The following is a 13,659-nucleotide window of genomic DNA, read 5'->3' as shown; positions in this document are numbered from 1 at the left end:
TCTTATTTTCCCGCCCGTATCAGTTCATGCTGTCCAACCTGCAGATATCTCAGCGTTGTATTCCCTGAGCACGTCGCTGTCTGGCAGGTACACATACAGTATATTACTGTAGTATGTACCACATACTGTAAAGCCCCACTAACAGATTCATATAATTATTTGTTTAGGAATGTAACGTCCAGGCTAGTCAGTCAAGTTGCCGGTAAGGAAAATATTTGTCTATTAATATATAATATTCACATTATTGTATTTAATGTATAAGTTGAACTTTTTATTTATTTATATATATATATATATATATATATATATATATATATATACAGTATATATTAGTAATGAGATTTGCAAAAATGGAAAAAACACTTTTTCAAATACATATAATATTTAGAAAAAATAGAAAAATTATAAAGAGATACTGTTTTATGTTAAATCACTGTACTTACTGAACTATACTATCATGGTATATTGATTTTTTTAAATAATTTTTATAGTATAACTATTTGTCAATAGTATAATTTTGGCTTTTTCATTGTTTTTTACATACAAAAAGTAATACATACTTGGTATAAAATATAAATATGTAAAATCAAGTGAAGTGCTCTGGGGTGAGAGGCAATAACGTACCATAATTTTCGGACTATAAGGCGCACTTAAAATCCTTTTTTTCCCCTCAAAACCCGACAGTGCGCCTTATAACCCGGTGCGCCTAATGTACGGAATAATTCTGGTTTTGCTTACCGACCTCGAAGCAATTTTATTTGGTACATGGTGTAATGACAAGTGTGACCAGTAGATGGCAGTCAAACATAAGAGATACATGTAGACTGCAGTATGATGGCTAAGTTCTGGATACATTCTGATTTTGCTTACCAACCTCAAAGCAGTTTTATTTGGTACATGGTGTAATGACAAGTGTGACCAGTAGATGGCAGTCAAACATAAGAGATACATGTAGACTGCAATATGATGGTGATATGACTCAAATAAAATAAAATAAACATTTTATATGTTCCATTGAAAATATAGAACATTACACACGGGCGCTCAAAAATCTATCAAAATATTTTAGTATGACTTTGGTAAGCTATGATGCTGCACCGCTTGATGTGCATCAACATACGAGTATTATTAGGGTGTGTGTATAAGTAAGACATATTATCTGGCGCTTTGTTTCGCAATATTATGCAAAAGGAACTTTTCTTACCTTCTGGTACCTGCTGATCTGTATTTGGGATCTGCATAAATCCTGAAAAATTGCGCGCTTCCACCTTTGTAGTCCGTGGCAACACCACCGTCGATAAGCTTCTTCATTTTCTCTATCTTCTTGTTATGTGACATTCATCCTCCGCTGTTGCCATTTCTAATATAAAGTAGTGTAAAGTTCTTACTTATATCTGTCAGTAAACTCGCCATAAAAGCGCTAAAACTTACTGGTGTAGTGAGTTTACATTATTCACCCAAGGAACTTTAGTTATTAGAGTTCAGGTCGGACGGTTTTTCACGGGACACATTTCCAGTGTTGTTGTTTCCCAATGAGGAGATGCTGCTCCGTTATTGATTGAAGTAAAGTCTGAATGTCATTAAAACAGTTAGCGCCATCTTTTGACACTTCTTCCACTTCCGTCCTTGCACGCTACACCGCTACAACAAAGATGACAGAGAAAAGACGCTGTCGAAGGTGAGCCACGTAAATAAGACCGCCCACAAAACGGCGCATCCGGAAGCAACTGTCAGAAAGCGGCTTGAAGATGATCTGTAAAACATCATCTATGCAACACTTTGACCAAAGGACAACCATTACATGTTATGTAGACCACAAGGAAGTGTTTTACATTTAGAAAAAAATAAAAATAATATGACTCCTTTAATGCGCCCTATAATCCGGTACGCCTTATACATGAAAAAAGATTTTTTTTTTAAATAGACCATTCATCGGCAGTGCGCCTTATATTCGGAAATACGGTAATACCGTGTGTCTTGAAATGTACAGATAAGTAAATAAACAGCGTGAGAGGCAATGGTGTAATAGCATCCTTTGTGTCAGTAAAGAACTATCTTGACACATACAGATAAAAATAAATGAACATTATCTTCAGGGGAGGGCGTGAAAAAAGTCTGTCTCTTAAGGGGAGTGTGACAGAAAGTAATTGAGAACCATTGCTTTGAACAAAAAAAACCCACAAATAATTAATCTGTCATTCACCATGTATAGAGCTGCTGTCTATTTTTAACCCTGAGGTGATCACTGCAAATGGGGAAGCATCATTACAACCCAGGTATACACACACACACACACACACACGCACACACACACCTACACACACACACACACACACACACACACACACACACACACACACACACACACACACACACACATTCTTGTCGTTGTTACTTTCTTGAGACCTCCGAAAAATGCCTACCTCTTTAGAACCACCCTTTCTAGATATATAAAGATTTGTATTTACAACATTAATAATATATACATACTATACAAATATAAAAAAGCTTGTTGTGAAAATGAGTTGGAATTTCACAAGAAAAACTTAGAATTTTGGCAGTATTATAACAAAAGTCGTAATTTTACTCAACGCAAGTCAGAATTTGACAATAAAAACTGAACATCTGTGCAATATTATGATAAAAGTTGGTATTTTACTCAATAACAGTCGCAATTTTACAAGAAAAGCTTAAAATTTTTGTAATTTTTTAGAAGAGTCGTCATTTTCGCCACAATTTTATAAGAAAACTTTAAAATGTTGGCAATATTATAATAATAATCGGAATTTTACATGGAAAGTTTATGACAAAAGCCACAATTTTACTCAAAAAATGTCACTACTTTATAAGAACAACAAAAAAATTGGCAATATTGTGATAAAAGTCAGAATTTTATATGACAAATGTCACCATTTTGCATTAAAAAGTAGTAATTTTACATAAAAAAGTAGTAATTTTGCAGGAAAATATTGCAATATTACGGAAAGAGAAAGAATATGAGAAATTGTTCCCAATTTTATAAGAAAAAAGTCGACACATTGTGAGAAAAAGACTGCTTTTATTTTATTTATTTTAAATTTTTGATTGTAATTGGTTTTTAATCTTCATTATTTACTTCAAGTTATTACAGTATGTCTATATATACATATTTATTTTATGTTTTTTTGATTAATTTTGACCAAAGGGGGCGCATTTCAATTTGTTACACACACTTGTTATAACATATGTTGGCCAGAGGGGGAGCATTTTTAAAACTGACACACAGTCAATTTGAAAAATCCCTCCTTTTCCCTTAATTTAGATATATTTCACCGCCAGGGGTGCAAATGAGACAGTCTCTATTAGATGTGATGGTTTTCCGTATTGGGACCATGATTTATGTCCTAACTTGTTCACCGGTCATCATATGGAAGGTACTTTTCCTTGTTGATGTCTCAAGAAAGGTAGAAATAGAAGAACACACACACACACACACACACACACACACACACACACACACACACACACACACACACACACACACACACACACACACACACACACACACACAATGTCAACATGACTGAAGTGAATGTGTTGCAGGAGTTTGTTGCAGGAAGTGGAGGACCTGTCTTTACCTCCGTCACATCAGGTATACTTTGACCCTTGCAGGGCACCATATTGTATTTAATGTACGGGAGTACTCAACTGCAGAGAGTAGCATGCACTTATCAGGGGCCTAATGCAATTTTATAACAATTTTTTGAGCATACTTCCCCATAGATCAGGGGTCTCCAAAGTGCAACCTGGGGACTAATATTTACCCCGTAGCGCGCTTTTTACTTAACCCTCGATGAATTGTAAAAAATAAAATTAATGAATTGTTACTGAGATACTGTATGTTATCAGTAGTGCTGTCTAAAGATGCAGCTTTTTGAAAAAGTTTAACCACATGTTTAAATGTGGATTACCGTATTTTTCGTAGTATAAGTCGGAGTATAAGTCGCACCGGCCGAAAATGCATAAAAAAGAAGGAAAAAAAACATATATAAGTCGCACTGGAGTATAAGTCGCATTTTTGGGGGAAATTTATTTGATAAAACCCAACAGCAAGAATAGACATTTGAAAGGCAAATTAAAATAAATAAAGAATAGTGAACAACAGGCTGAATAAGTGTACGTTATATGAGGCATAAATAACCAACTGAGAACGTGCCTGGTATGTTAACGTAACATATTATGGTAAGAGTCATTCAAATAACTATAACATATAGAACATGCTATACGTTTACCAAACAATCTGTCACTCCTAAACGCTAAATCCCATGAAATCTTAGACGTCTAGTCTCTTACGTGAATGAGGTAAATAATATTATTTGATATTTTACGGCAATGTGTTAGTAATTTCACTCATAAGTCGCTCCTGAGTATAAGTCGCACCCCCGCACTATGAAAAAAACTACGACTTATAGTCCGAAAAATACGGTAATCAGTATTAATCACAAGTATTACTAACTTAAAAATGTCAATTAACTTTAAAAAAGACCCCAATATTTGTACACAAATGCAATGTTGTTAGAATAGATTAGAAAGTAAAGGAGCAAAATAAATTGCGTGATTAATCTGCGTATTTACATGATTAATGCAATATTCTTTGTCAATAATTGCACAGGTTAACTTGTCATTTTTGACAGCCCCAATGTTATTAAATATTACACAAATGTTCTTTGTCACCTACAACAGTGGTCCCCAACCACCGGGCCGTGGTAAACTGGTAAAATAAAAAATAAAAAGATAAAATAAAAAATATTAATTTTAATTTTTTTTATTTTATTAAATCAACATAAAAAACACAATATGTACATTATATATCAATATAGATCAATATAGTCTGCAGGGATACAGTCCGTAAGCACACATGATTGTATTTCTTTATGACAAAAAAACACAAAAAAACACCCCCCGGTCCGTAGGACAAATTTTCAAGCGTTGACCGGTCCGCAGCTACAAAAAGGTTGGGGATCACTGACCTACAACACACAGCTAACGTGGATGTTTTGTTCAGCTATCTTGGTATAAATTGACGTGCATCGGTTTGCTGTTGGCATCTTTGACGTACAAAATGTATCGAATACCGTACCATACCGTAGGTCGGTGGTTCTCAAACTTTTTCCCACCAAGTACCACCTCAGAAAACACAAGTACCACCATAATGACCGACGGCTTAGTTGGCCACATGCGTGGACAGCACCTTTTAGCTCTTATTTCCAAAATTGTGTACACTACTGAATAGGGGTCTTATGGCCGCTTATGTGGACACTTATACTGCCATCTGCTGGTGTCAGAAGAGTATAACATAAAATGGAATTTGGAAAAAAAAGTGTAAAAATAAGAATTAGCATGTCACTAAACATGAAGTACCGTATTTTTCGGACTATAAGTCGCAGTTTTTTTCATAGTTTGGCCGGGGGTGCGACTTATACTCAGGAGCGACTTATGTGTGAAATGATTAACACATTACCGTAAAATATCAAATAATATTATTTAGCTCATTCACGTAAGAGACTAGACGTCTAAGATTTCATGGGATTTAGCGTTTAGGAGTGACAGATTGTTTGGTAAACGTATAGCATGTTCTATATGTTAGTTATTTGAATGACTCTTACCATAATATGTTACGTTAACATACCAGGCACGTTCTCAGTTGGTTATTTATGCCTCATATAACGTACACTTATTCAGCCTGTTGTTCACTATTCTTTATTTATTTTAATTTGCCTTTCAAATGTCTATTCTTGGTGTTGGGTTCCATCAAATAAATTTCCCCCAAAAATGCGACTTATACTCCAGTGCGACTTATATATGTTTTTTTCCTTCTTTTTTATGCATTTTCGGCCGGTGCAACTTATACTCCGAAAGATACGGTACACGTTTGTGTACGTATGGACTAAGTACATCATATCAAAAGATGATTCTTAGTTTTTATTCTAATTAGGGTCCAATAAGCCCAAATAGCAAAGAGAAATAAAAAAAAAACATGTAAAAAAAACAGCTTGGGCCTTAAGAGGTTAAAATACAGTAGCCTAGTAGGCCTAAATATTCATTAAAAACAAGGCATATGATTTATTTAACAAGTGTAGTGGATTGTCCGAAGCTTAAACAGCAACAAAAGTGAGTTTAGTACAAAAGGTTTATTTACCAATAATCAAAAGTACAAAGTTGGATAGAGCTGCCCATGCAGACAAACAAATGTCCTCCGGAGGACACAAGAATCAAGCAAACTCCACAGCCCTTGTCAGTTGGCCATTTTATCTGTTTTCTTCATGCGTCAAGGTCCTGATGTTTTCCACCTGTTTGTTCTGCAACATGCTTGAATCCCTTAGTCATACTTAGACAATCAAAACATTTTGTAGAATGGTCAGAGCGACTCCATATTCAACTTTGGCCTGCATCTGGTCCTTCAATAGTTTAGAATAGAAAAGAAATGAAACGAGCAGACATTCTTGACAGACACGAAATATAGCTCAAAGGTCAGAAATTCCACTACACAAGCATATTTAATATTTTTAGCCACTGTAACATTACACACAGTTTGAACAGTAACACTGTGTGTGAATGTTTAATTAAGCGATTATTTGGGGTACCACTAGATGGAGACGAGAATCACTGCCGTAGATACCTGCTACATTATTTCAGTACAGTACCTACAAAACGAGCAAGTGTCTTCATGCTGGAAAATGTTTGGTGAATTGACTCGTAGGACAGCGCCCTCTGCTGGATTCATAGCTGCAGTACTCTTTTCCGCCAACGGCCAGCACCGTCACACTACTTTATATTCAAGTTACCATTTAAAAAATGTGCTATTATTATTATAAAATGAATATGCGAATAACGAGGCTTCTAATAATGCTTGTGTGTCTTTTTTTGCAGGCGTCGGACTGGAAGTTAGTGCTGCTGTTTGTCTCCACGGATCACCTGAGCGCCTGCACACAACACGTAGGGGGATTGTGTTCGCTCCACAGCTGCGGTAAAAATAGGCCAGTAAAACCGGAGATTGAGGAAAGTTGTTTATGTTGTGCTGCAGATTGATGCTGAGGTCGGCGCCATCACGCGGGAGGTGGAGGCGGCTCTCGGGATTTTACAAGAACAGGTATTTGTCCTGTTTGTTCTGATTGGCTATGCCACTTTATTAGGTACACCTGCGCATTATAACCAGAGTCACACCAATTGCCTAGAAATAATAACACGGTTTTGGAAGGTTTTACTACAACAAAGTGTTTATTTTTATTGTTGTAGTTTTTTTGCAGCAATAATTTGACCCTCCTGTGTGTCTTATTAGAGTGGCCAAAACATTAGGAACAGCTTTTAATATGATGCAGTGAAATTGTACATCGCCTGTACAACTCCTCTCTGGGGAAAGGGGGGGGGGGGGGGGTGACAGGGGATGCAAAACAATAACATATACCCCCATTATTTATTATTTACTTTTTACTTTTTAAATTATATCTCAGTTCTGTACACTGCTGCTGGAATTTTAATTTTCCTGAGGGAACTCTCCTGAAGGAATCAATAAAGTACTATCAATCTATCTATACAACAATATTGAACACTTTTATTTTTTATACATTGTTGGTGTACCTAATGAACTGTCTGGCAAGTATTTATTTTGTTATAAAGCAAAGTCAGTTGATGAACCGCTGAATATTAAAAAAATAAACAAAACATTAAATATGACCTTAGGAAGGAATATTAGGTGAAGTTACGAGAAAAAAGTGGCGTGCTATGTTAAAAAGAAATTCCACAAAAATGTTGAAAACATTTTTAAAGGTCACATAACAGAAGTTAGTTAAAACTTAGAAATACATGAAATAAATAAAAATATATATAGCATTTAGTCATCTCCCAATATAATTGCTTTTATTGACGATGAAAAAATATTTTGGTCAGTGTTCAGTAATCATCATCTACTTTACATTATATTTGATTTTGTCCAAAGAAAATAAAAATAAAGTTTATTGGCCTATATATTATTAATAAAAATACAGTGGTACCTGGTTAGTAATCAGTTCCAAAAGCCCCGACGCAAACCAAATCGTACAAAAAAATGTCAGCAATTTTTCCCATAAGAAATAATCTAAGTAATCCATTCCAGACACCCAAAAATATGAACACAAAACATATTTTATAATGAACAATTATAGTTTAATATGTAAAGAAAAATGTGATATGCTTAAAAATGACCAAAAAAATGGATACATGAACATTTAACATCACTTTTATCACTCTTGTTTCAAAAAGGGAGAAGGAGAGAGTCCGCCTTTGTAGTTTCCTAAATTCAAGAGTGTTTCTCACCTTTTTTTTAAAATCAGAGTGCTGTCACTCGCAATTTTCTTTGGCCCCATAAAAAAGGAGGGATGTGCAGACTTTTTCATTTCCAATATTATGTCTATCATGGAGCCTTAAGATATTGGCCAATAGCGATATTAATCCGATACGATATCAGCACGAATCATAGTACAACTGCATACTTTTGTTTAGTAGTGTGGAATGTTAGAAAATGCTTAATCAAGTAAATTTGTCAAGTATGAAAACACTCATCTTATGAAAGATTCATCATTTTGAAGTGGAGTGTTAATTTATTTTTGCTCTCGTGCTCACAATAACTCATTAAGTTCCGCTCATGGCGCAATAAGGTCATTGATGCGGACACGTTTGTTAGTGGATACTTTCTAGTACGCTTCTGCCTTGAAGACTTTGTATGTGTGAGTAATATGTACAACTATATTTATTTGATACTTGTTTATATTGACAAATGTGCTGTTTTAGACTGCAATATTGTTCAATGAAGGACACTTATGTATGTCTAGCTTGTTTGCTATTGTGTGTTAAGCTGTTGTGTAGCTGCTAGCTCCTGCTAGCCTATAGCCTACAGTACCATGTTTACCTTTTGCAAATAACTTGACTAAAATAGGAGAAAAGACCAAAATTGTGTGCTTATTGGAGGACATTTAGATGTGAACTGGCTGTCCAGCTTTGCATGCTGCAGGACTGCTTGTATCGGACATTTTAGATCCAAACCCATATATTATGTCATTTGTTGATATCGAACCGATATCAATATTGGACTTTGGATTGGATTTGACTGCTTGTATCGGAGATTTTAGATGCAAGCCAATATCATCCGATACTTGTTTTTTTCTGCTGATATCGGACCAGTAGGATAGAAAAAACACAGACTGAGTGGGGTTCTTTATTTTGGATCCATAAACCGCATGTAAAAGGACGATTTTTGTTAAGTGTGATGTTTGGCCTTTTGTGTGTAATTTTGATGTCCATTACACATCAGTGTGTAACGGACATCACCACATGGGCTCAGGAACACTTCAGAAAACCACTGTCAGTAAGCTCACAGTCGCTACATCTATAAATGCAAGTTAAAACTCTACTATGCAAAGCCAAATATATTTATCAACAACACCCAGAAACGCCGCCGGCGTCGCTGGGCCCGAGCTCATCTAAGATGGACTGATGAATATGTGTGGCGCATTATGAAGCCTAAAATACCACAACAGAGACCCCCGGACTGTTGAACAACTTAAGCTGTACATCAAACAAGAATGGTAAAGAATTCCACCTAAAAAGCTTCAAAAATGTGTCTCCTCAGTTCCCAAACGTTTACTGAGTGTTGTTAAAAGGAAAGGTCATGTAACACAGTGGTAAAAATGCCCCTGTGCCAACTTTTTTTGCAATGTGTTGCTGCCATTAAACTCTAAGTTAATGATTATTTGCAAAAAAATAAAACATTTCTCAGTTCGAACATTAAATATCTTGTCTTTTCAGTCTATTCAATTGAATATAAGTTTAAAACGATTTGCAAAACATTGTATTTTTTTTAAATTTACGAATTACACAACGTGCCAACTTCACTGGTAATGGGATTTGTAGGTAAACACAATTTTACTTTTCAAACTGTGTAATGTTACATTGGCCAAAAATATTAAATATACTTGTTAAATAAAACATCTGCCTTGTTTTAATGAATATTTAGACCCACTGCACTACTGTATTTTAATGTTGGTCATTGTTGTAGTACTTGGAGAGACAGGTTTTTTCTGAGGTGGTACTTGGTGAAAAAAGCCACTGTCATATAGGATTAAAAGAGTGTAAAGCTGATTAAAGAGTGTTAGTTAATGTCTAGAGGTCTCCATAATATTAAAAAAAAAAACATTTAAAATGTAGTTAACAGTTTTTGAATTTTCTACCTATGAAAATATTTTTTTTTATAATTAATTATTCCTACTTCGCGGAAATTCAGTTAACAATTATCAGCGATGAATGAGTTATATATTTTTTGTTTTAATAAATTTTCTGTAGGAGAACAAACATGACACAAACCTCCCTAATTGTTAGAAATCCCAATGTTTATGTTATACATGCTTCACTGATGAGAGTATTTGGCAAGCATCGTTTTGTCCTACTAATTTCAGTGATCCTTGAACTCATCGTAGCTTGTTTACGTGTAAACACAGAAAGCCGTGTTTAATGCTACTCCTTTGTCTCATTTTGTCCACCAAATTTTTTATACTGTGTGTGAATGCACAAAGGTGAGCTTTGTTGATTTTATTGACTTGTTAGAGTGCTTATCAGGCATATTTGGTCAATCCATGACCGCAAGCTAATCGATGCTAACATGCCATTTAGGTTAGCTGTATGTACATTTTGCATCATTACGCCTTGTTTGTAGGTATATTTGAGCTCATTTAATTTCCTTTACTTTTGTCCTCTGTGTATTTAATTTATATTTGCATGTCTCAAGACACGTTACCTGTATGTAGTATTGGCTGCATTTCTCATAGTTGTGTGTGTGTGGCATGTTGTTCCAGACCACAGCAAACGTTACCCAGCTTGCTAAGATTGTAATAAATCCATTAGAAGAAGACAGCCTGCTGTTTCCTTAAACTTGGACACACACATCTATACTTTTGGCCATTCTGAGCCAGTAATTTCCAGAAGTTATCTCATCCTGTGAGAAGCCTCCATTTTACTAATAATTTCAAATGTTGCAAAAATGTGTAGAATAATAATTTGCGTCAGCCTCTGATAGTAGGCTAATATAGCTAATATAGACAAACCACGCGTTGCCTTCATTATAACACTTATGTGTATGTAAGGCTTTTAATTTTTTGTTTGTATTTTTGGTCCAATGTGGCTCTTTCAACATTTTGGTTTGCCGACCCCTGCTGTAAAGTCTGGTCACTCCTGTCATAATAATGTGATTTTTTTTTTTTTCCTATACTTTGACAGTTGCATCACACTCTTGTTCATGTTGTGGTGTGTCACTCAAGTCAACACAAGGACAAGTAAGTGCTTGACTGGGGAAAACATAAATAAATATAAATGTAATGTGCGTTTTTTTTTGCCTATTTGCTGTAATAGCGCGTACTTTGGTGCGAAACAACAACATAGTCGACTATGTGAGGCCACGCTTGTGCAAAAAATGCAGGTAAAGATCATTTCTTAGTTGATTTTTTTTTAAGATTTCCACTCACAGGTTTTATTCTCAGGATTCTTTAGGTGGTGCGTTGGAACATCCGAAGTGGCAGCAGTTGAACTTCAGCGCTCTGCTGCAGCCACGACCTCTCATCCTGGAGCACAGCTCAGTAAGAACCCAATGAAGTGGAAAGAACCGCATGAAGAACCACACAGCTCTTCTTCTGTTTTTATTCAGGAGGACATTTTGGCTGACGTAAGCAAACCGGCCGTGCAGCTGTGGACAAGCCTGGTGAGTTCAAGCAAAAGTAAAGGACGTCACCAATGAGCCTTTTATTACCCTGTAAAGTAGATTAGATTAAAATAAGATATAAAATAAGATATAAAGATTAACAGTGGCAACATTGTCTCTTTCTCCCTTTGTGTTGCCCTTTGAAATGGTGTAATCTGCAGCTTCAGGCCTCACGCAGTCCATCACAGCTCAGCGCGTGTCCAACTCAAGTAAGACAAAAACAGAAATGGTCGATTCCACCAAACTTTTGTTGTGGAATAAAAAAAAATTTTTACTTTTGGCTGCTGTGTGATTCTGAAGGAGCGACCTTATTTGAGGACGCCGCTCAACTTGCTCGACAACAGACAGGAAGTGGATAACCGCGGCGCTGCTTTGCAAACAGACCCGGTAATTTCTCCATTTAAAATAATTCATAATTCATTACTGTATCCATCCATCCATCCATTTTATTCCGCTTATCCGAGGTCGGGCCGCGGGGGCAGCAGCCTATGATTAATGTACTGCAATATTAATATGTACAAGGTGTGTATTATCATTGTTAGAACAGTTCTGTACTATTTTACATTTATTATTAATGTTCTAATTATAACTCATCATAGATTGTATGTGCTTCCGTGTTGAATTGATATTGTATTGTCACGTATTATGAATCATAATATAGTAACAATAAATATAAGTTGCAATACATGGCAATACAACATAAATACAACAAGGAAATACATTTAAATAATAATAAAAAAAATATATACAATACTAAAATAAATCTAATATTTTCCTAATTTTCATTAAAAAGTTATAATTATAATAATTGTAAAAGATGATGAATACAATGAATAAATATAAATATAATTATTAAATATGAAAAAAATGCAATAATATTTATATTGATTATTGCGCAATATTATATTTGTTGTTTTATTTATTAGTTATTTTTATTTTAATTCTAAGTTATTTTCCTGTTGTATTTTTGCGTAGAATTTTTTAAATACTATAATACATATCATGACGCGAATACTACTACTAATAATAAGTACAAAAACCTATATTTTGTTTTATATATAAATATATATATATGTATACACAGTATATATGTGTGTGTAATAGAAATACAACAGTACATTAAAATAATACAACATATTAAATACATATTAAAATAAAGGTAATATTTTCATATAAGTTCTAATTTAAATAATTGTAAATGATAATTATTACAATTATTTTGATAATATAATGAATAAATGTACAAATATTTTAGTAATAATAATAGTGTTTTGCATTAAATAAATATAAAATATAGTAAATATAATATTTTCCATTTATACATTTTTTTTACTGCTTGACCCTCTCGAAAGAAGTACATATAATAATTTTACATTATATATTTAATAATAAACTATTACAATATAATATTTACTGTTGTATTAATTTGTTATTTCTATTTGTTGTCTTGTTGTATTTATGTTTTATTGTGTCAAAACATAATATAAATAATAATATTACTAATAATAACAAAGGGCAAAAATATATATATATATATATATATATATATATATATATATATATATATATATATATATATATATATATATATATATATATATATATATATATATATATATATATATATATATATATATATATATATATATATATACATATACATATATACATATATATATATATATATATATATATGTATATATATATTCAAACAATTACAATATACAATAAGTACAGGTATACGTAATATACAATCGGCTAATGTTTATACTGCATGTATACACATTATATATACATAAATGTATATGTAATATATGTGTGTTGTTCAGGTCATGGGAAGTGAGATACCTTGCACAGACCGTCGTCCATCTCCAACAACACCAACGTCAGGTACTGAA

At 33.9% G+C, this 13,659-nt stretch overlaps 1 protein-coding gene across 1 annotated transcript in view; it reads left to right on the top strand.

Moving 5' to 3' along the window:
• LOC133645581 (phospholipase B1, membrane-associated-like) overlaps positions 1–13,659 on the top strand; it is a 55,072-nt gene that overhangs the window by 8,299 nt on the left and 33,114 nt on the right. Inside the window, exons 5-17 of the mRNA XM_062040424.1 lie at positions 24–87; positions 168–202; positions 2,213–2,276; positions 3,583–3,631; positions 6,910–6,975; positions 7,064–7,129; positions 11,284–11,339; positions 11,416–11,482; positions 11,544–11,639; positions 11,708–11,761; positions 11,923–11,970; positions 12,062–12,148; positions 13,591–13,651. Of these exons, the coding sequence (XP_061896408.1) occupies positions 24–87; positions 168–202; positions 2,213–2,276; positions 3,583–3,631; positions 6,910–6,975; positions 7,064–7,129; positions 11,284–11,339; positions 11,416–11,482; positions 11,544–11,639; positions 11,708–11,761; positions 11,923–11,970; positions 12,062–12,148; positions 13,591–13,651 (813 nt within the window). The remainder of the gene's footprint in view (positions 1–23; positions 88–167; positions 203–2,212; positions 2,277–3,582; positions 3,632–6,909; positions 6,976–7,063; positions 7,130–11,283; positions 11,340–11,415; positions 11,483–11,543; positions 11,640–11,707; positions 11,762–11,922; positions 11,971–12,061; positions 12,149–13,590; positions 13,652–13,659) is intronic.

The sequence above is a fragment of the Entelurus aequoreus genome, linkage group LG03 (assembly GCF_033978785.1).
Source record: "Entelurus aequoreus isolate RoL-2023_Sb linkage group LG03, RoL_Eaeq_v1.1, whole genome shotgun sequence".
NCBI classification, from domain to species: domain Eukaryota; kingdom Metazoa; phylum Chordata; class Actinopteri; order Syngnathiformes; family Syngnathidae; genus Entelurus; species Entelurus aequoreus.
The sequence above is the reverse complement of the archived record's forward strand: the minus strand, read 5'-3'. Positions and strand labels throughout refer to the sequence as shown.